This window comes from Mytilus edulis, chromosome 6 (genome assembly GCF_963676685.1).
Source record: "Mytilus edulis chromosome 6, xbMytEdul2.2, whole genome shotgun sequence".
Taxonomy (NCBI): domain Eukaryota; kingdom Metazoa; phylum Mollusca; class Bivalvia; order Mytilida; family Mytilidae; genus Mytilus; species Mytilus edulis.
Window position 1 is genome coordinate 23012844 of NC_092349.1, and position 23652 is coordinate 23036495.

The following is a 23652-nucleotide window of genomic DNA, read 5'->3' on the forward strand; positions in this document are numbered from 1 at the left end:
TAACCGTAAAAAGTTCATATTATTCAAAATAATAACAACCAGGACGATTTTCAATAGAAGTTTTCATAAAAATAATGAGGAATCAATCCCGTAAATTATACGACTCTTTGTTAGTTGACGGTTATTACTTTTCTACATTTGCTAGAGGTATAGGGGGAAGGTTGAGATCTCAAAAATCATGTTTAACCCCACCGCATTTTTGCGCCTGTCCAAAGCCAAGAGCCTCTGGCCTTTGTTAGTCTTGTATGAGTTTTAATTTTAGTTTCTTGTGCATCATTTGGAGTTAAGTATGACGTCCATCATCACTGAACAAGTTTATATATTTGTTTATGGGTCAGCTGAATGAAACTTCCGGGTGCGGGAGTTTCTCGCTGCATTGAATACCTATTGGTGACCTTCTGCTGTTGTCTGTTCTATGGTCGGGTTGTTGTCTCTTTGACACATTCCCCTTTTCCATTCTCAATTTTTTTCAATTAAACCCATTAGATTGGTTATGTATAAATAGTAGAAGAATATCAATATTTCAAGTGAAACAAAGGTAAACCATTTCATTGGCTAACTCGATCCACACAGGACACATTCTTATACAAGTAAAAAGATAATCAACTTATGTTTAAATCTAAAACATGAAATCAAACAGACCTAAAATACAATCTAATTGCAACGAAGTTGTCGGTGCTATATAGTTTTACCTTTGTCCGTCATTCTGTCATTCCATAATTCCGTCATTCCCTCATTGACTAATTCCGTCAACCCGTCATTCCGTCATTCCGTAACAAACCATTATACGGAGTTTTTTTCTAAACGCTTTCACATATTGTGCCGATTTTTTAGTTGACCCTGACCAGTTACAGATCAAGTTTAAGTTTTGTTTCGCTCGGCTAATTTTTGCCGAAATTACGGGCTTTTGACATTGATAAATTGTTTTAAATCACAGTTATACGGACTTTTTTAAACGCTTTCAGATATCAGGCTTTTTTTTGGTAGGTGAGTTTATCATGAGGAGTTACAGATCTAGTTTAAGTGAAGTTCTGCTCCACTGATTTTTGCTAAAATTAAAGGTTTACGAAATTTGTTGAAAATCACAGTTAAATGCGTACGTACTGTTTTCTGATTTTGAGCTGATTTTTTTTTATATGTGAGACTATCATTATGTTTGTGTCCATATGTTATACTGAAATTGAAGATTTTTCAACTTTTTTGAGACGGGGATATTCATGTCGCTTTGACACATCTAGTATTATAAAGAAATGATAAAAAATTAAATTGCAGATTTAAAATAAGAATATGAAAAAGATTGAATTAATATGACACCGCAGACGACGAAAATCAGTAAATGGAAGATTAATTCAGCTGATCACTTGTTGTATTGTTTTAATGCGTATTAGCGTCAGTTAAGTCTTACATAAGTCGTTAGCTTTGCCCAAATTAAATTTGTATTACTGTTGCCTCATAATATCTTTTCTTCCGCTGACACAAACTAAACTAAAAGGATGTATAGATAATTCCATATATTGAGTAAAGGTTATGTGTACTGGCCTCATGTTTAGCACGTGTATATTCCTGCTTATAGAAAACATTGTGTGTTACGTGTTATGTAATTTGACCTTTTTATATAATTTCAGGCTAAGCATGTCTGTGAAGGCAGTATTGTCCTGTTGTCTTATGTTCATTGTCCTGAAATATATAATAGTAGATGTAGATGGTGGTCCTGCCCGCAGACCGAAAAAGAAAAAAATTACTTCCTACCCACATGTATATTACAAAGACCAATTACCTAGATTTAGAGGAGGAAAGCCATCGTATTATAAACGTATACCTCATACCTATTTTGAAACAGTTTATGATACAAAAAACAAACTCCCTGTTTACAGTGCATATATGCTGTATAAATGGAAAAAAGAATATGGTCGTGTAGATGGATGGAAAACCGATCCTCAGCTTTTGAAAGAAGAACAACCCAAAACGACTGACTTTAAAGATATAGCAGGACAACAACTGAATGGTGGACATTTATATCCACAGTTTTATAATTCTCGAGAGGAGAACAAGATAGAAACGAATTTTGTAACAAATATAGCACTCCAGTATAAAAATTTTAACCAAAACACTTGGCTTCGTCTTGAAAACGCACTTTACAAAGTGGCAAATACAATGTGCAATTTTAGGAGAGCCAAACGTCAATTTATTACAGGTGTTGTACCTAGTAAAACCAAATTCTCAAAAAAAGGTTTAAACATACCAGAGTCGTTTTGGACTGCTGTATGCTGTGATACTTCTCAAGCATTGGCTAGAGGTAAACAGGCGGATGGTTGGTCATTTGTATACATTATCAAAAATCAAAAACCCGATGTGAAAAGTCGTAATGTGGAAATGTATTTTGTTGATGATTTTGTAAAACAACCATTCTCTCCATTTGTGACCCTCTTTGGAAATATTGAAGGAGTACGAAGCTGTTTATTTAATGAAAACAGAGTTGTCGACGTTGTCAAACGAGTTATTGAACTAAACGGTCGCAGAGACAGATTTTACTTGAAGGGTAAATTGAACACCCTCTACGAAAATAGTTTGAAACAAAAACAAAAAAAAACGTAATAACTGATACTTGAATAAAATTTAATTACAATATATTTTTTGCCCGTAGTAATTCATTGAAAATTGGTAATTATGAAAACAATAAATTAAACAGTACAGTACAGTGTTGAGTACGTTTATATCCGAATATTCAGAATATGTAAAATGTGATTTAAAAATCAACGGAATATTTCTTTAGGAAAATAGCTTTATCATGTTTCATCTATTCAGGTGAGGTTGCATGCAGACTGATTAAAGAAACGACCTGTTGACTTCAAAGGGGGAGGGGCTCAGGTTATATTTGGTTTTCTTTAAAAAGAATATTCTGATCCCAGATGTGATGCAAAATTACTAAGGTAAATCAGATGACAGCATAAATGTGTTAGAATGTTTACACAATCACTGGGGTAAAGCTGATGACCGTAACTGCATTCACGGTCATCCCAAGATGTCGGATGAAAAATTAGGTCAGTTTCTGTATTGTCTGTTAAAGTGTTTCTATATCATTTTCTTTATAAATCATACATTGAAACGATGTAAATTTATAAAAGAATCACTCGGAAATCACTAATTACTTCTGAGAAATGTGCATGAAACGGGAAATTCGATTTGAAAAAATCGCCAAGATGACCGTAAATCACAATCGAGATGACCGTAACAGAATCAGCGATTTATAACAAGGCTGACCGTAACTGCTTTTAAGATGACCGTTATTTGTAAATGATGACCGTAACTTTTAAAGGATGACCCTCAATTCTAAGAAATATCCGTACGTATATAACTATCTTTTTGTATCAAATGATTAATCGTGTTGGTATACACATATTAATATGAAAGTTTTATCCTATAGGTAGAAGAAAATAAGACGTGCTTCAAATGCAAAGATTACCATATGTATCTTTTTTACAGTAGAGGGTTCAATTTTTTAAATGAATTTGCCAAAAGACATGCGGTGCACAGCCTTCAACTGCTCGACAAAAGATTTTTTGTTTGTTTCTGGGATTCCTTTTAATGACATATAATAAATACACATTTTAAAAATGCCAAAAAATTGCATGTACACCCATTGATATTATATCGTCTTTCATTTTGTAGTGCAAATAAAATAACAGAAATATTTTGAAAATATCATTCGAATAAACTAGTGAAGGTTAGCTCCAGCAAAGTAGATCCTTAAAATAGTATTGTACGAAAAGCGTATCACAAGGCGGGACGTTGTCAATTTGTATATATACAGAAATGTTATTCATACAGTCAGGATTCTACTTCTTCAAAATTATCTCCCCATTACGCCAGTTCATGCTCACAGTCGTAGAAATGGAAGCCATTGTAGGGATGACGCTCTGCCAATTTTGCTCTTGAAAACTGATAAATTTATCCACATAGCATAGATAGGTATCTCAATTGACCCATATATTTCATCTTTTCGTACTGTCATTTTTTTACGTTATAAAGTCAACCTGTAGCTTTGATATATAATAATGATAGAATCTGAAGCGAGATGATATATAAAATACTCTTGCTTTGTACGTTTTTAAAGACAAAATATACACCCCAAACATGCCCTAACATAAAAAGGTGCACTCGATTTTTCTCTTTTCGATACAATCGTTACCTGTTTTGGGGAACTTTTTCTTGATTCACATAATGGAAGGGCAGACACGAAAATTTCTGAACTAAAAGATTGATATGTTCTCCGTCCGTGATAAAAATAAATCGGAGGTTATGCATTTTCTACATCCAACTTATAGATACTATATATAAAAAAGAAGATGTGGTATTATTGCCAATGAGACAGCTATCCAGAAAAGACCAAAATGATACAAACATTAACAACTATAGGTAACCGTAAGGCCTTCAACAATGAGCAAAGCCCATACCGCATAGTCAGCTATAAAAGGCCCCGATAAGAACCATGTCGTCGACTTGATATCTTATTGTTTTGCATTACTATGTAATAGATACATTGACAACTTATGCAAATGGTGTTTTTAAAATAAGAAAATTGTCGTTTTATTAGTTTCTATTAACTTTTTAAAATTTTGTTACTATATCAAACATTACAGTTAACTTTTATCGCTTTCTCGATAAACACAGAGCTTCGATTCTTTTGTTCTATTTCAAAAGTGTTTCCGCCTGCATATATCAAGACAAATTAAGATTTTAATCTGCTTCCTCTGGACCCATACACATGGGCTCGATTACCAAATATTCATATGTATTATTAATGTTTTGAATGCTCCATTTATTGGCATTATGTTTTTCTGGTCTGTGTGTACGTTCGTCCGTTCGTCTGTTTGTTTGTCCGTTTGTCCAGCTTCAAGTTAAATAAAATTGAAACTTAGTACACATTTTCTCTATGGAATGATCTTTTTAATTTTAATGCCAAATTACAGTTTTATCCCATTTTCATAGTCAACTAAACATAGAAAATGATAGTGTAGATGAGGCATCCGTGTACTAGGGACACATTCATTTTTCTTCAAATTTTCGTCGTATCGCTGTAAATTTGTGTTAAAATTTTAACGTCGATATTAATAAATATTTCATTGTTTACGAGAAATATGCAATTTACTATCATTGTTATAAATCCTAAATATGGCCAATTATATTATAGTTTAAAAAAAGAAATTTATGAAACATATCCGCTAACCGAGCCCCTATTGAGACCGACAAACTCAACAAAAAAGCTTTGAATACAATACGGATATTTCTTAGAATTGATGGTCATCCTATAAAAGTTACGGTCGTCCTATATAAATTACAGTCAGTCTTTACAAATTACGGTCATCCTTTACAAGTTACGGTCATCTTTTTACCAATCACGGTCATCCTTGTTTTATGTTACGGTCATCTTGAAAATATTTTGATTATGATTTACGGTCATCTTAACGATTTTTTCAAATCGAATTTCCCGTTTAATGCAAATTTCTCGGAAGTAATTAGTGATTTTCGAGTGATTCTTTTATAAATTTACATCGTTTCAATGTATGATTTGTAAAGAAAATGATATAGAAACACTTTAACAGACAATACAGAAACTGACCTAATTTTTCATCCGACATCTTGGGATGACCGTGAATGCAGTTACGGTCATCAGCTTTACCCCAGTGACAATGAGTATGAAAAAAAGATGTGGTATGATTGCCAATGAGACAAAAATGACAATGGTTATAAAAAAGAAGATAGGCATGAGTTCAAATGAAACAACTCTCCATAAGAGACGAAATGCCACAGAAACTATCAATTATAGGTCACCGTACGGCCTTCAACAATAAGCAAAGCCAATACCGCAAAATCAGCTATAAAAGGACCCGGAATGACAATGTAAAACAATTCAAACGATAAAACGAACGGACTAGTTTATGTACAAAAACTGAACGAAAAACAAACAAGTAACACATAAACAAACGACAACCACTGGATTACAGGCTCCTGACTTGGGACAGGCACATACACACAGAATGTGGTGGGGTTTAATATGTTAGAGGGATCCCAACCTCCGTCCTAACCGGTGACAGTGGTATAACCCTTTATAATGTTAAATGAAAGCGGGGGCATCATCTGTTATCAATAGAAACATTCCCTTTTTATTGATCAAAGCCTTTGATATAAATTCACTTTCCTTACAGTTATATTAATTTAAATTTACTGTCTTATTTGAAGAAAAAAAAAGATGTGATATTCTTGCAAATGAACCAATGCTATCCAAAAGCGTTCAAATGAGGAAGATATATTAACAACTATAGGTCACCATACGGTACAAATTTTTCCTATAAATACCCCAGTAAAAAAAATCATTTACAATCTGCATCTTGTTTTACATTGTTCGGCTGTGCTTTTTTTATGTGCTGATTTAGGTTGTTTTAGGGTTAGGGTGAGGGTAACCCTAACCCTAACCCTTATTCTAACCGAAAATACCAAGATTTAAGCAGGCAGATAACATTAGCCGTATTTGGCACAACATTTTAGAACTTGTGGTCCTCAATGCTCTTCAACTTTTCACTGATGAGTCTTATGTAAACGGAACGGGCGTCTGTCGTATTAAATTATAAGCCTGGTACATTTTGATAGCTTATTTGTGTATTTCTTTGTCCTGTATTTCCTCTCATTTATTTGTATTGTTTTCCAGTCATGTTATGTTGTCATTTAAATGATTTATTAAACATTGAAGTAAAAGCGGGAGGTCTGGCTAGCAACACAACCAGGTTCAACCCACCATTTTTCTTAAAATGTCATGTTCCAAGTCAGGGAAAAAGCATTGTTATATTAAAGCTCATGTCTATGTGTGTTGCATTTCAGTGTTGTGTTTCTGTTGTGTCTTCCTCTTTTATTAGATGTGTTTCCCTTAGTTTAAGTCTGTAACACGGATTTGTGTTTTTTTTTCTCAATCGATTTATGAAATTGAACAGCGGTTTACTACTGTTGCCTTTATTTAGCTGTTGTAAAATATCAGCGATGCTTTTCTGTTCTCGCTTATCCCCTCATTTAATCACAGTAAAGCATGTCATGCCAATCTTCATGATGTTCATCTGCTATTCAAACAAGAGAAGGAGCTAGAATATCATTTTGCTTTTCATTAAATTTTTTGTTTCCTCATATTATCAACTTTTTTTCATTGTTACACAATTGGTATTCCTCTTTCAACAATCGTCCTGAAATTTTTGCCACTAGACGTTAAGCATGAACCAACAACCAATCTTAACAAACTACAGATAAAAAGATTAAGCTGTGGAGTACCGTATAATTTTGGATACATTAAGTCCATATATTGATGATCAATGGTGATGCTAGCTGCGGAACCGTAGCTCTTAGGTCCTTATGTTATTTTTTTGACTATTTGCGGACCATAGAGCTTCGGATTTGTCCTATTTCAAAACGTTCGGAATTGCGACCAAGGTTCAGGTCGCACTTATTTCTCAAAAGAATATTATTTATCACCATGCAACACTTGTCAATATACATATAGTTCGTTTCGTTAGATATTTTTCTAGGATATGACGTACCTATTTATGTTTGAATATTCATTTCCTTAACACTATCATCTAATTATTTCCATTTGTATACATTCTGCGTCTCTTTTATTCGGCCATATTGAATCTCGTCGTGACGTCATGAGAATCAAGAAAAGATAACTCAAATATCCTCGATCTCCTATGTGAAAAACAAGAACAGATTACTCTTTTAGAAAAACACGTGTTGGTTTGTTTACTTATTTCTATGCGAGAATCGAGTGTTTTCAAGACTTTACAACATTAATTCATTCGAAATATTTAAAAAGCTTGAAAGAATTAATTTTTTTCCATTAGTATTTAACCTTAATTAAACGTACTTTCATCATGTTCATTCAAAAAGTCATGAAAATAAAATAAAAGACAACGTACACAAACCAACACGTGTTTTCCTATAAGAGTTATCTTTTCTTGATTCTCGTGACGTCACGACGAGATTCAATATGGCCGAATAAAATAGGCGGAGAATGTATACAAATGGAAATAATTAGATAATAGTGTTAAGGAAATGAATATTCAAAAATAAATAGGTACGTCATATCCTAGAAAAAATATCTAACGAAACGAACTATATATATTGACAAGTTTTGCATGGATTATAAACAATATTTTTTTGAGAAATACGTGCTACCTGAACCTTCGTCGCAATTCTGAACGTTTTGAAATAGGAAAAATCCGTAGCTTTATGGTCCGCAAATAGTAAAAAAATAACATAATGACCTAAGAGCTACGGTTCCGCAGCTATAGTGATGCTAGATAATCACTAAACATAAATGGGATGTTTTAAAATTAGCACATCTGTTATAATTTTTTTATTGTGATCTAACATCAGTCCTAATTTGAAAGTAAATGTTTTAAGTATAAAGCAGGAATAATCGTTGTCAGTTATTGGTGTCTTTAATTTCTAGCGCACTGGTCTATGATATATGAGTGATATAAAAGACTAAAATTCATATTAAAACATTACTAAATATTTTCTTTAACAAACATTTTCTATCCGTTCTTCATCAATGTTCAATGTGCTGTTAAGTCAAATCTTTTTGTTTACAATTCCTGGAAATAGCTGAAAAATAAATGGTCAAATGCATGCGGTACAAATATAACCCTAGGGCCCAGTGAGACAGATAAAGTAATCTAAAAGAGATTGGCATGTTGGCATTCCATAATCGTAGATACATAATTATATATATTTAGTTGAAATAATGAGATAATCAGCGAGTGTAAATTAACCAATATGAAAATATGTAAACAATTTTATTACTGTGATATTCTTTTTAATGACCATGTAATGATTCTTTTATAACTGAATCTGATTAATTTCCACTGATTTGATATAACGGTTAACCATGATATAAACCAAGTTTGAATTTGAGGGAATATATTTTGATTTTTTTGTAAAGTGTTACTTGGTCTGTCTCACTGGCCATGGGCTCTATAGTTACCCCAAGGATTTATACATTACAAGGTAAGCTTGGTGTAAATGTGTCTCCCAAAACGCTCTACAAGTACTAAAAGTGTTACATGTCCGGTCTTGCAGGTTCCTACAGTTACACTAAGGGTTTATACATTGCAAACTAAGCTTGTTGTTAATGTACCTTTACCTTTCTACTTTGTGTCAATCCCTGCTAAAATTGGCAGGTCCTAAATCTAAGATTATTTGTCTTGCTTTTTACACATTTTGAAAGAGAGGGGTGCACATGATGTAGATGCAGAGAGTATCCAAAAATGACCTTTTTTAATGTCTCCCTTCGTAACACTCTGTGCTGTACCAGTATCCACACGACAGGCATTGGAAATCCACTAGTTCTAAAGGGCAATCACAGAACATTTCATTTGGGGAGGATGACGATAATTTATATATAAACTAATAATTCAAACTGGCAAAACATATCCAGCATGTTTGTGGACGAGAAGAACCTGGTCGATGTTATTTTTCTGGACAGATGTTTTGGCTGTTCTCTTGCTCCTTGATATTTTCCCATAAGTTATAAAAAGCTCTTTTGGACGCAAGAAATTATTAAACGTGTTGTATTTATATACATTGATCATATCTTGAACTTCACAAGTGGTTTTTCTTTTTCTGCATTCTATAAAGCTTTCAATGTGTGTTCAGATGATGGTTGCAAATACATGGTATTATTTTCAAAATTTATTAAACCAATTGCCAAAAGTGAAGCTTGTGATTCATCAATGGCGGATCTAGAAATTTTCATAAGTGGGGGCCCACTGCCTGCCTCAGAGGGGCCCCGCTCCCGTCACGCTTCAGTGATTCCCTATATAATCAATCAAAATGTTTTCTCAAAAGAGGGGCCGAGACCCCTGCCTCCCTAAATCCGCCTCTGTTCATAGTTGAAAGTTTTCAATAATGTTTCAGTGTTTAAATGTCACACAATATGTCAGGAAATTGTTTTAAAACAGGACAAGCAACATTCATAATTCTTTAAATCACATGCTGTGGAATATTTCAATGATAATTGTTGTAAAGCTTTCAAACAGGAAATAGTGATCCAGATATAGTATAATCAAATTGTCTGCTGGATATTATTGCTGATACAGTTTTTTCTATCTCCTATACTTAGATTGTCAAAAAGGGGAAGTCACTCAAATTTTAAAGATTACATCCCGATTAGCTCGAGCATAATTTGTTCAATGTCTGGAATATGTAATAAGATATACGGACCCTCAAACATCTAAATTAGTTTGTTTTTTTTTTTATAAAAAAGGACTTATTTAAATGTGAAGGCGTTTTTTTAAGATGTTTAAAATGACAAAGTTCATGCAGATTTATGCAGATTTATGAGTTAGACGAGCGTTCTTATGTACCAAATAATCTATTTTCAATGGTTGATATCTTCTCTGATACCCGTGAAAATAACAAAAAATGATGCTTTATCTCTTTTTCACCATAACATGTTATGTTAGCCATTTCACCTAGCTATACTAAAATAAACATATGATGTCATATTGTTTCCATGGAAACCAGACTATACAGACTTTTTTTATTGATTTTTTTAAAAGTTTGCTTGTTAATTTTGACCATTTTAAAACAAGAACAAATCAAGTACTGTTAAATACATGTACCTAAATATTACAATATTTTTTGAGTAACAAAAAAGTACTGAATATTAAAAGTAGATTTCCCGAAATACAGATTTTTGGCACAGTAATAGTACCTATGCTGACGTAGGTGTGTTTGCATGATATGCTTTGACTTGTCTGCTTTCGCTTTCAGATAAGAAAATCGCTTCGAACGCATTCAGTCTCTATAGTACTATTTTCGTACCAAATGGTCGTTACCGCTGCAGATGGACAATTTATTACAGAAAAATACGCAAAGATCAGTGTATCAATAAGTGTTTTGGTACTGGCATAATTTTTGTAATATCTGGTCAAATATTCTGTTGAACAATTTGGAAATTATTAAAGAGTCAGGTATCACTTCCACAGGCAAAAGTGACCTTTCATTGATATGGCTTTTACGTGATCCTGTTTAATGATCTGATTCTCAACATGTTGATGTACCTATACATCATAGCTTTATAGCAGTTTGGTTTGATAGTTTTCAATGCTACTCAATAAAAAGAAAGCGCTTTGGTTACACGTGTTATTTAAATTTGTATCTCCAGTTTATTTATCAGTGTTTTGGTACTGACATGTTTAACAAATTTATAACATACATTTACCTTTCTTACACTTTCCACTGAAAATGATAAAACTTTGATTCCACTTACAATTTATATAGATTTTGTCAAGTCCCTTCCGGCAATATAGTTCTTAATATGTTTAAATATATATAATCCTTTGTAAACCTGTCAATAGCATTGTAATCACATGTGTTAAAGAGACCATAACAACCTGACAAAAGAGCAGAAAATAGCTAAAGAGAAATCCCGCATACAGAGGCATGCATCAGCTGACCCTGTTACAAAAATGTGTACTTGTTTCGTGATATAAGACGTCATACTATACTTCAAAAAATATATATTTACATACATTAAAAATCTTACAAGACTAACAAAGGTCAGAGCCACCTGACTTGGACAGAAGCACAAATGCGACTTTGATAAACATTTTTTTGTGAGATCGCAACCCTCACCTTTACCTTTAACCAATGTAGAATAAAAAAAAACACACATCAAAACGCACAGTTAATCTAAAAAAAAAGGTAACAAAGGACAGTTAAAAACATGAGAATGATACATGAAATAACAAAAAGACAACTAGAAGTTGCTGACCTGCCATCTCTAGACCTCAATTAAAAAAGATTATGTTTCCATCATATGCATATCAAGCACAATCCCTCCCTCTACGGGTTTAGTATCATGCCATCATAAAATATTTAAGAAGAACATGACCCGTATCATGTCAGCAACTGGTTTTAGAATAAATGTGTTCATTTCAGATACAAAGACCCTATAAGTGAATCTATATTAAAGCCAAAATATGCCATTTTTAGTGACCTGACTACAGTATTGTAACTATATATCTTCTTAATAATTCTGTTTAGAGGTTTTGTTAGCTTTTGAGGTGAATACAGACATTTTTGTGTTTGAAAAGAATTTACCATTAAATATTGAGTGTGAAATACATAATGCAGGTTGTAGTTTATGATATCGACTACCCTGGTTTAACAGTTGTTCAGTAATGAAATATTTATTTCGGGAAAATCTAATACGTGGTTACATACACGAGCAAATCGAACAAGTTGAGATATATTAATACCATGAGGTAATGACAAGGGAACGTCAACATCTAAAAATGGATATATAACTATAGAAAATGAAAAAAATCTTCTCAGTTCTCATATTTTTTATCAAGCTTCCCGGTAATGATATAGAAATGAAGATCCGGGAAATGGCAATGGTCATAATAAGTATTAGCTTTATTTAAAGTTGGTTCTACAGGATAATTAAAATTTAGTGTGCAAACTGAAGTCCTCATTATTGAAAGGCAATATATCATCCAAATATCTAAATGTATTATTAAATTTTTGTATCAGATTTAGTTCCAATTGTTATTTACTGTTTTTAGTCATAAATTGTAACTCATAAAAAAACAGAAACAGGTCCGAATTACAGTCCTTGGATGGTGTAAACTTCCCACTTACACCATACACAATTACTCCATACACCATACCCAATTACACCATACACCTTGTACCATTACACCTTACACGTTACACCTTTACACCTTACACATAAGGTATATAAGGTATAAAAACACATTTAAATCATCAATATAAGCATACAATTTATTAAGTGCTTCCAACAATTTTTTCACTATTTTCAAAGGCCGTATTTGAACAATTTATTATCAGGTTTTTGTTTGTACCAAGTGATCTAGTAAGTGGTATATACTGTTTAATAGTGACACAATGGCTTGAAGACGAATATATTGGCAAGGTGTTTTGTGAAGCTTCGGAAGCAAGTACAAGTTGAAACTTTAATTGCATTTTGTTCTGCTTGTAAAGAAGTAGCTAAACTTTTATGTGTGTTACAGTTGTCATATTCCGAGAATAAAGATGAGGAGCATTGATTACCCAAAATTCCAAAAAGTTGTCCCAAATACGACTAAGGTTATCAGAGCCTTGGATACGAAAATCTATAGCATATAGAATAATTCATATTTTTGCAAACAGTAATTTTATAGAAAAAGTCATATGATTAATATACATGTTAACACCAAAGTGTTGATTAACAACTTAATAAAATGATATTAGTGTTTAGTCGATAAAGATCTTCTTGAGTGTGACCGGGAGATGTCGACTGATGTGAAGGCCTGTTTTTGCATTTGTAGTCACTACACGCTTAATGCTTACCACATTTACACTGTTGAAGGATAAACACATCATTTATAGTCTTGCAATTAACAATGCGAAATATGTCAGACTTGCTAGCAAACACAGAATACCATGACTTTTAACAGTCAATCATCAGGTGCGAAATAAACAATATTTTGTAATTTTAACTTTTTTAAATAGTCATTAAAATCTGCTTTCCGGTTTAATATACGTTAATGCAATTTTGAAAATACTATTATTTTGGACCATTCTTTGATTCCTAATTGCGTATCATTTTCAAATTCTAAAGTTCTTATTTGGTAACTGATAAAAAATCTTAAAATCGCATTTTGAAAGTGTTTCAGCGATGTTATGATTTCATTTCTTTTGGGTATTATAAATTTTAAAGGAAACATAATGCTAATTTACAAGTACTGAAACCCCAAAAAGAATCCGACTATATAGATATTTTTATTTTATGTTATTGATATTTTACTAGATAGTTACATATATTAAACCAATATAATATCAAATAACGTTATTTTAAAAATCAAAATGATACGAATAACAATATGTTGCATCACCTCACGCTAGGAAGTCACGCGATTCGATTTATTTATCTTTTTCTGAAATACATTTTGCAGGAACAGTCAGAAAGTATTGGTATGTAGATATTGTTTGAATTTAATGTTTAATTTGATAAAATATAATCGAAACTTCAATATTCATTGTAAAATTCGAAGTTGGCTTGTTTACCCAAAAAAAATAAAAAAATAATAAGTTCTAAAAAGAAAGTTTAATCCAATTAGACTATCATTTATTATTTAAAATTAAATCAGTCAGTCATGTTTCCAACAATAAATGCAACCACGATGTCTTTGTCCTATATATCTATTACAGCGTTTTTGTTTTGTTTTTGTTTCTGCGATTCAGTACTTATTGTCATGATAATCTTACATGTCTTAATATCGATTTCTCTCACATAATGATTTTTTTCTGTTACAATACTTGAAGTATTATTAACCATTACGTTAAGCAATTCTTTGTCTCTCTTACACTTATTCATTGATATACATTGAATATACTTTTTTTCGTTCAAAATTTTGACAAGCAAAAATACTAATATCTTAAAAACCTCAGAAATCTTTAGGCCGAAAGAAGCCCTAACCGGACCTTCTTCTAAATGATCTATTATCAAATCATGTGTAAAAAGTAAAATCACAAAAATACTAAACTCCGAGGAAAATTCAAAACTGAAAGTCTGTGATCAAATTGCAACATCAAAAGATAAAACACATCAAACGAATGGACAACAACTGTCATATTCTTGACGTGGTACATAATGATTCATTTTCTTTTGAAAAATTGTCCCATTAATAAACAATTTGGAAATTGTTCATGTTCCTTATTCTTTAGTTTTCTATGTTCTAGCATGTGTACTATTATTTGTCTGTTTGTCTTTTTCATTTTTAGCCATGGCGTTGTCAGTTTATTTTCGATTGATAAGTTTTTCGTCCATCTCTTATATATAAAGGTTGAGGATGAACACGGATGTGGCCAGTTTTATTTTTGACCAAAAAAAAACCACCTGAAAAGTGACATTTATTTGCATATTTGAGAGAGTTTTTTTATTTAAGCTTGAACCGGAGCGTTTTTTAAATGAGTTATTCAGTGAAAATCTTTCACATGAACTAATTGAATCAACTGAAATAGACACTTTTAAAAAAAAGTGTTCAAAAGTGTCTAAAATCTTTCGTAAGATGAATCTGAAATTTAAAGCCAAATTCGGACCGGTCCTGAAAAAAAGTTATCAAAGGTACCTTGATTTAATTTAATACACCAGACACGCGTTTCGTCTACATAAGACTGAAATATGTAATCAGATATATACCTCGATGTACTACTTTTTGAGTAAAATGAGTTCGAAATTTCAGATATTTGCACAAAATTCGAATTTGAGGACGTATTTTTCCTTTTCTAAAGAAATACATAACTTTCTTATTTTAAAAGATAAATTCGAGCTGTTTTTCGTTAAATTATCTGTAATTTCTTTTTAAGTTCTGTAAATTTTGTGCATTTTATTTTGACCAATAACTCGTTTTTATCAAATATTTATAAATGTACAAAAAATGTCATTTTTTTCTGTATATTTATAAAATTAAAAAAAAAATGAATTATTGACACTTTCTTGAAAATTGGTACAACTAATCTTCATTCGTCATCAAATCAATTGTCATTTTAATATTTTAAAAAAGAGGTGTCCATTAACTCGTTTTCAAATTAAATCAGTTTTAATGATAAAAATCAGTGGGAAAAGGAATCTTTTCCCGATATGTCACAGTTTGACGACTCGAAAATAACATTTTACGTTAGCCACATCATTACCTCCTCTGTTATTGTATCGTATGCCCTTAAGGCGTGAATCAGCTTATGAAATTAAACTTATAAGTTCCTGAATTAAAACTATAAATGTATAAGACTATAATATTTTAGCGTGTTTATTGTATAATCTTAAACATTTATAAACGCCTGAAAAAGTGTACAAAACACCACCAGTAATAAAAACAGGAAAACATTAAGGAGGCTCGCGGGTATAAGATTTTTAGGGGAAAAAAATCAGTTTTTTTTTTCATTACAAATTTTATTTATTAACTTTAATAGTTGTTACTTTATCATATGGTACAAAAATCATTCCAAAAAATCAATTCGTATTGGCCCCAGATGACTTTTAAAATGCTGATATCATTTGTAAAAGCTCCAAATTATCTCCCTTTGGTGCAAAAATGCCATTTTTTAGAATTAAAATTGAAATATCTTTTATAGCTCATCGGTGACCTATATTTTTTATTGTTGTTTTCGAATAAACTGTTCATAAACTACATAATTGTAAAATTTAAGCGATTTCTGTAATTTTGTTCTTTTTTTCGATATTACTGCTATTTATCCTATTAGTTCAACAGAAAAAAAGGACATTAACAAAAATGTTTTTTTTTTTTCGAAGACAGATTGTAAGCGTAAATGAACGATGACCCCACTATTTTATTTTATTTTTTTATTAAATATAAGATAAAGTTCATTTATAGAAAAATATAGCGAAATCCTACATTAAATTAATAAAATTGATTTAGACCCGTGAACCCCCTTAGGTGTAATTATCCATAAATGTTTCGGATAACAGATTTCGTTCAATTGTATGCTTATGATGTAAAATGATTCATACCAATTTATTCTAATTTGACTATAACAATCTTGAAATTTAAACAATAAAATAGTTAAAACCGAACACAGAGACGTTTGTACAATTTCAAAAAATGACGTTGGCTATATAGCTATTTACAACAGAGACGGCAAAGATATGCGTCAAAGAAGTATAGCTTTGCGTGATATATTAACCTGGTAAAATTCTCAAAAAAATCCAAAAAGATGACAATTTGAGATGCTTCAACAACGATTGCGTGGAAAAACATTCCAAAGGAGAGATCTCGTGTAGAGCTTAGCTCATCGGCCTACTTACACAAAGATTCCTGATTCGGTCCCCGATTCGAAGATAAAATGTTAGGAAACTAAATTTGCGGCTCTTCTTTGACACCATTTGCGAGTATGATCTTGACAAGCGATGATAGTCTGTCGGAAGGGGATGATACATGGCTGACCCACGTTAATAGAGAGCAATATCTCTTCCATGCTAAATGAAACCCTAGTAGATTCCGAAAAAGAGCATGCAAATGCCGCTACAAGGCAGCACGCGCACCCACAAAGTGGAAAAAGATTTATATCAAAAGTTGAATTAACTTTTGTCCCTACCACTATAAATAAATATGTTTAAACTAACGATAGACGAATAAACAGCACTGATCGATCGAGTAAGTAAATCAAAACATTGAAAACAACACGTTTGATAATTTCCTGCGTTCGAAGCGCTTTTCTAGATTTACCTTCACCAGGAACGCTCAAACTCATACATTTGAAATTCGAAGATGTATAAGAAAATTTAGAGTTTACAAAGGTCGAGAATGTGTGATTTTTGTCTCTTGTGGAGTTGTCTCATTGGCAATCATATCACATATCCTTTTTTTATGCTATAGGTATATTTAATACCAGAAGAAAACAGTCGACCGTCATCCCATATAAACATTGCTTCCTATTGAGACATATTTATAATCAACTTACGGTGCAGTCCCCTCATCTTCAATTTTCAGTTTATTTTTTTTTTCTCTTGTACGCACTTCATTTTATCCTTAATATTGGAAATGTTGAAACAAATTCAGGCCCAAATTTTCGTAATGGATCGAACGCATAGCCAGTAAACAAAACACAACCACAAGAAAATTGTATATCCATTTGTAGTCTCAAAATAAGATCCTTGATAAATAAACTAAATATTCTAAATAATTTTGGTTAAGAATTTGATATTTTTACGTTGTTAGAAACACGCTTAGATCCCAACATTGCTGATGACGATGTAACAATTGATTCTTTCTCTAAAAATATAGTCAGAAATGATAGAGATAGCTTTTGTTGTGGTTTACTCATATATGTCAAAGGTGGTATCGGACTCAATCAAAAAAGGCACTCGAAAACAAAAGAAGACGAATATTTTCTTGTCAATTATCATGTCAGAAGTCAAGGCTTCTTATTGGGTCACACTTGTCGATCGCCTAATTCAGATTATAATTACCGGACACTATTTAACTATGCAATCGGGATGAGTTTGCAGGTCAATGAGAAGATAGTTATTACGGGAGATTTGAACTCTGATTTCCGTACTACACATAATAACAAACTGATTGACACATTACATTTGTTAATCTTACCAACGTTATTGAATTGCCTAAAAGAGTAACGGACCATAGTACATGTAGTAGCACTCTGCTAGATCCGATTATAATAAGTTACTCTATGTCATGTTCTTTAGAAAAAAATATCTGAGCGTCACTTGTTAGTCTTTAGTGGACGAAACACACGTCTTGCGTATTTAAATTTTAACCTGGTACCTTTTGTTGGCTATTATGTGTGTGTTTCTCTGTTCTATATTTTTGCCCATTCATTTGTATTGTAGTCTTGTCATGTAATGTTGTCATTTTAATGTTATAATCAACATTCTCATTAAAGCGGGAGGTTTGACATGCCACAAAACCAGGTTCAACCCACCATTCTTTTCTTAAAATACCCAGTACCAAGTCAGGAAAATGGCCATTGTTGTATTATAGTTCGTTTCTGTGTGTGCTAAATTTTAATGTTGTGTTTCTGTTGTGTCGTAATTCTTTTATATTTGATTTGTTCCCCTCAGTTTTAGTTTGTAATCGGGATTTGTTATTTTTCTATAGATTTATGAATTTCGAACAGCGGTATAGTACTGTTGCCTTTATTTAAAAACTCCATCTGAAATTAGAAATCATGATGCTTTTATTGCATTTCTTGAACGTTTAATGTCTGAGTTTAGGTCTTTTAAAAGAGAAATATGGCTAAATGATCGGGCTGATAAAACAAACTTTGCTGAAAAATTAAAAGAAATAGACTGGAATACCATGCTTCCGGACAGTAAAAACACTAATGAGATGTGTGAATGTTTTACAGTAGAATTTTGGAAAAAAGCTAACAAATGCATTTCTACTAAACTAGTAACTCTACGAAATAATGACAAGCACTGGTCCAATAATGACATCAGACGTGAAAATCGAATTCGAGATAGATTAAGAAAAAAGAAAACAGTATTAAATCTAATTGTGAAAATATTATATAATGAAGTACAAAAAACAGAAAAATATAGAAAATAGTATGAAAAAAAATCGCCAAAGAAAATTTTGAAACAAATTTGAAGTTTAATATCTAAACAACCCGAAAACTCAAAACAGTTATTGCAAATTAATGGAAACGTTAATTGAACCTAAAAAAAAAGGTTCAAAAACCATACCCCCTCTACAAAATATTATAAATGATTATGAACTGAATGATACAGTATACATATGAAGATGAGGAGAAATGTAGTTTGCGAGACAAATATTTAAGTATGATTTCAAAGCTAGATGGAGAACATGTTGATTTAATCGAATTTGATACAAAAACTGAAAGTACGTTTTCAGAAATCCAAGTAAGTATAAAACGAATAATAGATATTTTTCAGATATAAGATCCAAAAAAAACATCTGGCCCTGATCTGATTAGTCATAAGATGCGAAAGCTGTGTCCGGAAAAGGTAGCAGTTCAGCTCAATATTATATTCAATAAATTCTTAAGAGAGGGCATATACCCGACTAACTGGAAGTCTAATACCTTTTTTCAAAAAGGGAAATTCATCTTTGCAATTAAATTATAGACCGACATCGTGCTTTAGTTGTGTAGTGAAGTTATGAAAAGAGTTGTGTTTAAGCACTTATACAATCATTTACATGCTAATGAATTAACTATGAGTATCAATCAGGATTTGCCCCTTAATATTCAACAGTCCACCAACTCTTAGAAATATATATTGCATATTAAATTTCTTGGAAAAACAGATATAGATTGTTTTGTATTTTGTGACTTCTCTAAATCTTTCGACAAAGTGTGGCATAGAAGCCTTATATGTAAAATGAAAACTTATGGTATTGACGGAAACTTATTGAGCTAGTTTCAAGATTATCTTCACGACAGATAAAAGTGAGCACATTTTGTAGAAGTGTATGACTCGTCTTCTTCCTTTTGTAATGTTTCAACTGGTATTTCCCAGGGATCAGCTCTAGGCCCTCTGTAAGGACGGTGAATAGATTGAATCTGTTATCGATCGTCACCCGAAAGAGCTGAATGTGTGTGTATCTAAATTGCTTTTGTCAGTTAACTAAGATAAAACGTTTTTTTTTTCAAATATTGAGACTACAGACCCTAGCTTTTCCTTAAATGAGACAAATATACCTTAAAGTACAGATAAAACCGAAATTATGATTATTTTTTAAATATTGAGACTCCAGACCTTTGCTTTCCCTTAATTGATATACATATAACTCATAAGTACCAGGGAGTTAATTTCAGCAGTGGCACAAAATGAAACAATCATATTGAAAGTAAATTACAAATGTAAAGAAACACTTAAATGTTACACGTTAACTTAAATACCGATTATTTCGAAACAATTAAGAGAAACTATACTTAGTTTTTATTCGACCCATTTTTGATTATAACACGAAAGTGTGGGATAATTGTGGAAAAGGCCACTCACATAAATTAGAAAATTTGCAATTAGAGGCCACAAGAGCAGTAACCGGTCAACCAATATTTACTTAAATAGAAAGGTTGCATGGGAATCTTTTTTTTTTTGCAAGAAAAGGAGAAGAAAATTACAGATGTTTTGTAACATGAACCAAAATCATGCACCAGAGTACCTATGTAATGTTGTACCTCCATGTGAACAAAGTATTATCAACTATCCGTTTCGAAATGGTCATGATAGTATTGTTGCATTTTGTAGACTATCCTTTACTACTAAATCGTTTATTCTCTCTACAATACGTGTATGGAATTAAATATATATATTAGTCCGGCCGATTGCTGTAGATATAGAGCAGAATTGCTCACTTGATGAGGAAAACATGAGACTTCGAACAGTAGTTTTTGATCGTATACTCTTTGATTTCAGCTATGGACTCACTCAGAAAAATCCAATATGGCTGCCATTTTTTAGATGACGGAAAAACGTTATAAATATCAAGATTGTCCACAAAGCTTTTATATAATTACGGATATCGAAGAAATTATTCTTTAAAAAAGTCTGAATGTTCTTGAATTTGTTATCAATAAATTTGAAAATACAAATAAAATAGTTTGATTATTTCTAGAACACATACATTTGCAAATATGTCTGCATATACAACAACAAATAGTGAAAATCAAATATGTAACATGTTATTGTAAATGTTTTTTAATCGCTTTCAGTTGTAATGGTTGGAATGAAACAGGTTTAATTGAGGCGATTGAACGTTGATCTAGGTCGGTTAAATGTGGTGGCATATAAGTTACTTATCTGAACTTTGAGGTATTGTCGAGGGTTCCATGTCTCGTGTTTCTTCATGCCATGTCTTACGTTACTTATCGGGTTTTCATCTGCCGTACCCACCATAACGTCAAATTATTATATGTAACCATTGGGTGTACCTTTCTGCAGGCGTATGTGACGATTGCCATCATTTAAAATGGTTAAGGGAAAACTATTTTCTTTTCCAACTACGTGCAAAACCAATACGCATTTAGTCGTGGACTATGGTTTTAAAATGAACTGCATGGTCAGCGCTTTTGTTAGTTTTTATGATAACAGTCATTTAAGAGTTTGGCGAAACTGCGGAAATTTTAAAATATTTTGAATTCAAAGATAGATCTTAACAAAATCTTGCTCAGTACACCAAATCTTTCAAATATGTTGAATTTTGTGCTTCTAGCATCAAATCCACTATGGTTTGTGCAGTACTGGAAAATATTTTAGAATATATGGCTGCCATCTTGAAATAATATTGTTCAGTCCTCAAAAATGTACCACCATGCATAACTTGGTGCCTTCCTTATTATTTGAGCAAATTTCCAACCGATCGGCCGGACTATACATGAGTCTATAAAAAGAACCAACCAGCAAATTTACTATGTACCGGGTCGTCTAGAATAGACGATATTATGCAGTCTTAAAATTTGCACATCGGTACTAATATAAGATGTAATGATACGAAGAATGGTTATGAAATTTGATAACAACATATATAGATATATATATATATATGCGCTGAAATTTGTTTTACATGCACACGTATACAAATTGTGTTTTTTATCTAACGCAATCATGGGTTTAAACGTAGTTTTCAATTTAGATTTGTTTATATTTTTTAGTTTAGGCGTTTATCATATTTTCCCTCCGGTTCATATGATCCGTTCATCCTATATTGACTCTTTGAATTTAAAAGTCTTTTCTAAATTGAGGTAACTTATATGGCCTTCTAAATACCGTTTCGATCCCTAATGCACTAAAGAGACATTTATTGTCGAAATCCAGATCTGGTGTACAAAAAAATATTGACACCTCATGTTTGTGGTGTAACATCTTGGCCACAAGTTTATTGTTTTATGCTTAGTATTAAATTTATATTATGATCCATTTTATTACATCTTGTGATCAATTTTATTTGGTAATCGCCAATTGCAGTCAGCAGGGTTTAAGAACATTATTTGTTCGACCTGTTAGTCAAATGCATTTTGTTAAAATATACTTTTTCATTTTTTTGGTCTTTTGGAGAAAATATTGTTTGTGCTGTATTTAGACCCTTCTACAAAGAAATTTGTTTTACATGTACAAGGTTTTTATCAAACGCAATCATAGGTTTTAACGTAGTTTTCAATTTAGATTTTTATATATAAATAAATATATATATACTTTTTTCTTAAATAATTATTATATCTTTATTACAGGAATTGAAAGTATTGTTTGCTGTGTTCCAAAATGACGAATAATGGTAAGTTGGCCAATTATTGTTCAGTAGAACGACATGATTTAAATGGGTATATCAATTGTTAACATTTGGAAAAAAAAACAAACATTTTCTTCAATTAAAAACCAATTGTTCAGAAAACAATTGAAGGTCTTCCCACATCAATTATCAAAGTTATTTAAAAGAAGCTAGTTCCTCTTTGTTTAAAATTGAATTTTGTATTCAATCACAAGTTTTGTCATACTGATGCAATGAACAAGTGGTTTCATTTATTATGTCTGTTTAGTTCACACATCATTGTAAATATAACGGAATTTGATGAGACTGTCATTAAAGTGAGAGGTTTAGCGCTTTGAAACCAGGTTTAATCAACCATTTTCTACTTTTGAAAATGCCGGTACCAAGTCAGGAATATGACAGTGCATATCCACTCGTTTTTGATGTGTTTTGTCATTTGATTTCGCCATGTGATTATGGACCTTCCGATTGGATTCTCTTCTGAGTTCAGTATTTTTGTGATTTAACTTTTTTCTATATACTTTTGAATATAAAGTGAGATAATATGCTACTTCCGGTCTCATCACATAGCTTCTTTCACACTGATTCCAAAAATATATATTTTTTTTTTAATTTTTCATGTAAAACAGGAAATATTTGACCACTTCCGGTTGCTCGAAAACGACAAAAATAAGCCCTTTTTGGCTTATTTCGCTGGTTTAAATAAAAAAATATGGCAACATTTATAATTTTTTGATAATTGTTCCTAGTAAAACATCACATTATGTGTAAGAATACATACAAATAACAATGCTGTCTATTAAGTGTATGTATAATCTAACCGTTT

General features: G+C 31.8%; 2 protein-coding genes across 2 annotated transcripts in view; both read left to right on the forward strand.

Moving 5' to 3' along the window:
* Nucleotides 1–1632: 1632 nt before the first annotated feature.
* On the forward strand, nt 1633–2595 carry LOC139526283 (endonuclease domain-containing 1 protein-like). Its single transcript, XM_071321412.1, has one exon. It carries the CDS (start codon nt 1633–1635, stop codon nt 2593–2595), a length of 963 nt encoding a protein of 320 aa, XP_071177513.1.
* An 11393-nt stretch (nt 2596–13988) lies between these two features.
* The window catches only part of LOC139526031 (uncharacterized), a 61944-nt gene continuing 52280 nt past the window's right edge, over nt 13989–23652 (forward strand). The window contains exons 1-2 of the mRNA XM_071321202.1: nt 13989–14028; nt 22789–22832. Coding sequence (XP_071177303.1) covers nt 22820–22832 — 13 coding nt within the window. The 5' untranslated portion in view covers nt 13989–14028; nt 22789–22819. The remainder of the gene's footprint in view (nt 14029–22788; nt 22833–23652) is intronic.

What these genes read in the sequence shown, in the direction of transcription:
- LOC139526283 (XM_071321412.1), top strand. Translation starts at nt 1,633, where the DNA reads ATGTCTGTGAAGGCAGTATTGTCCTGTTGTCTTATGTTCATTGTCCTG.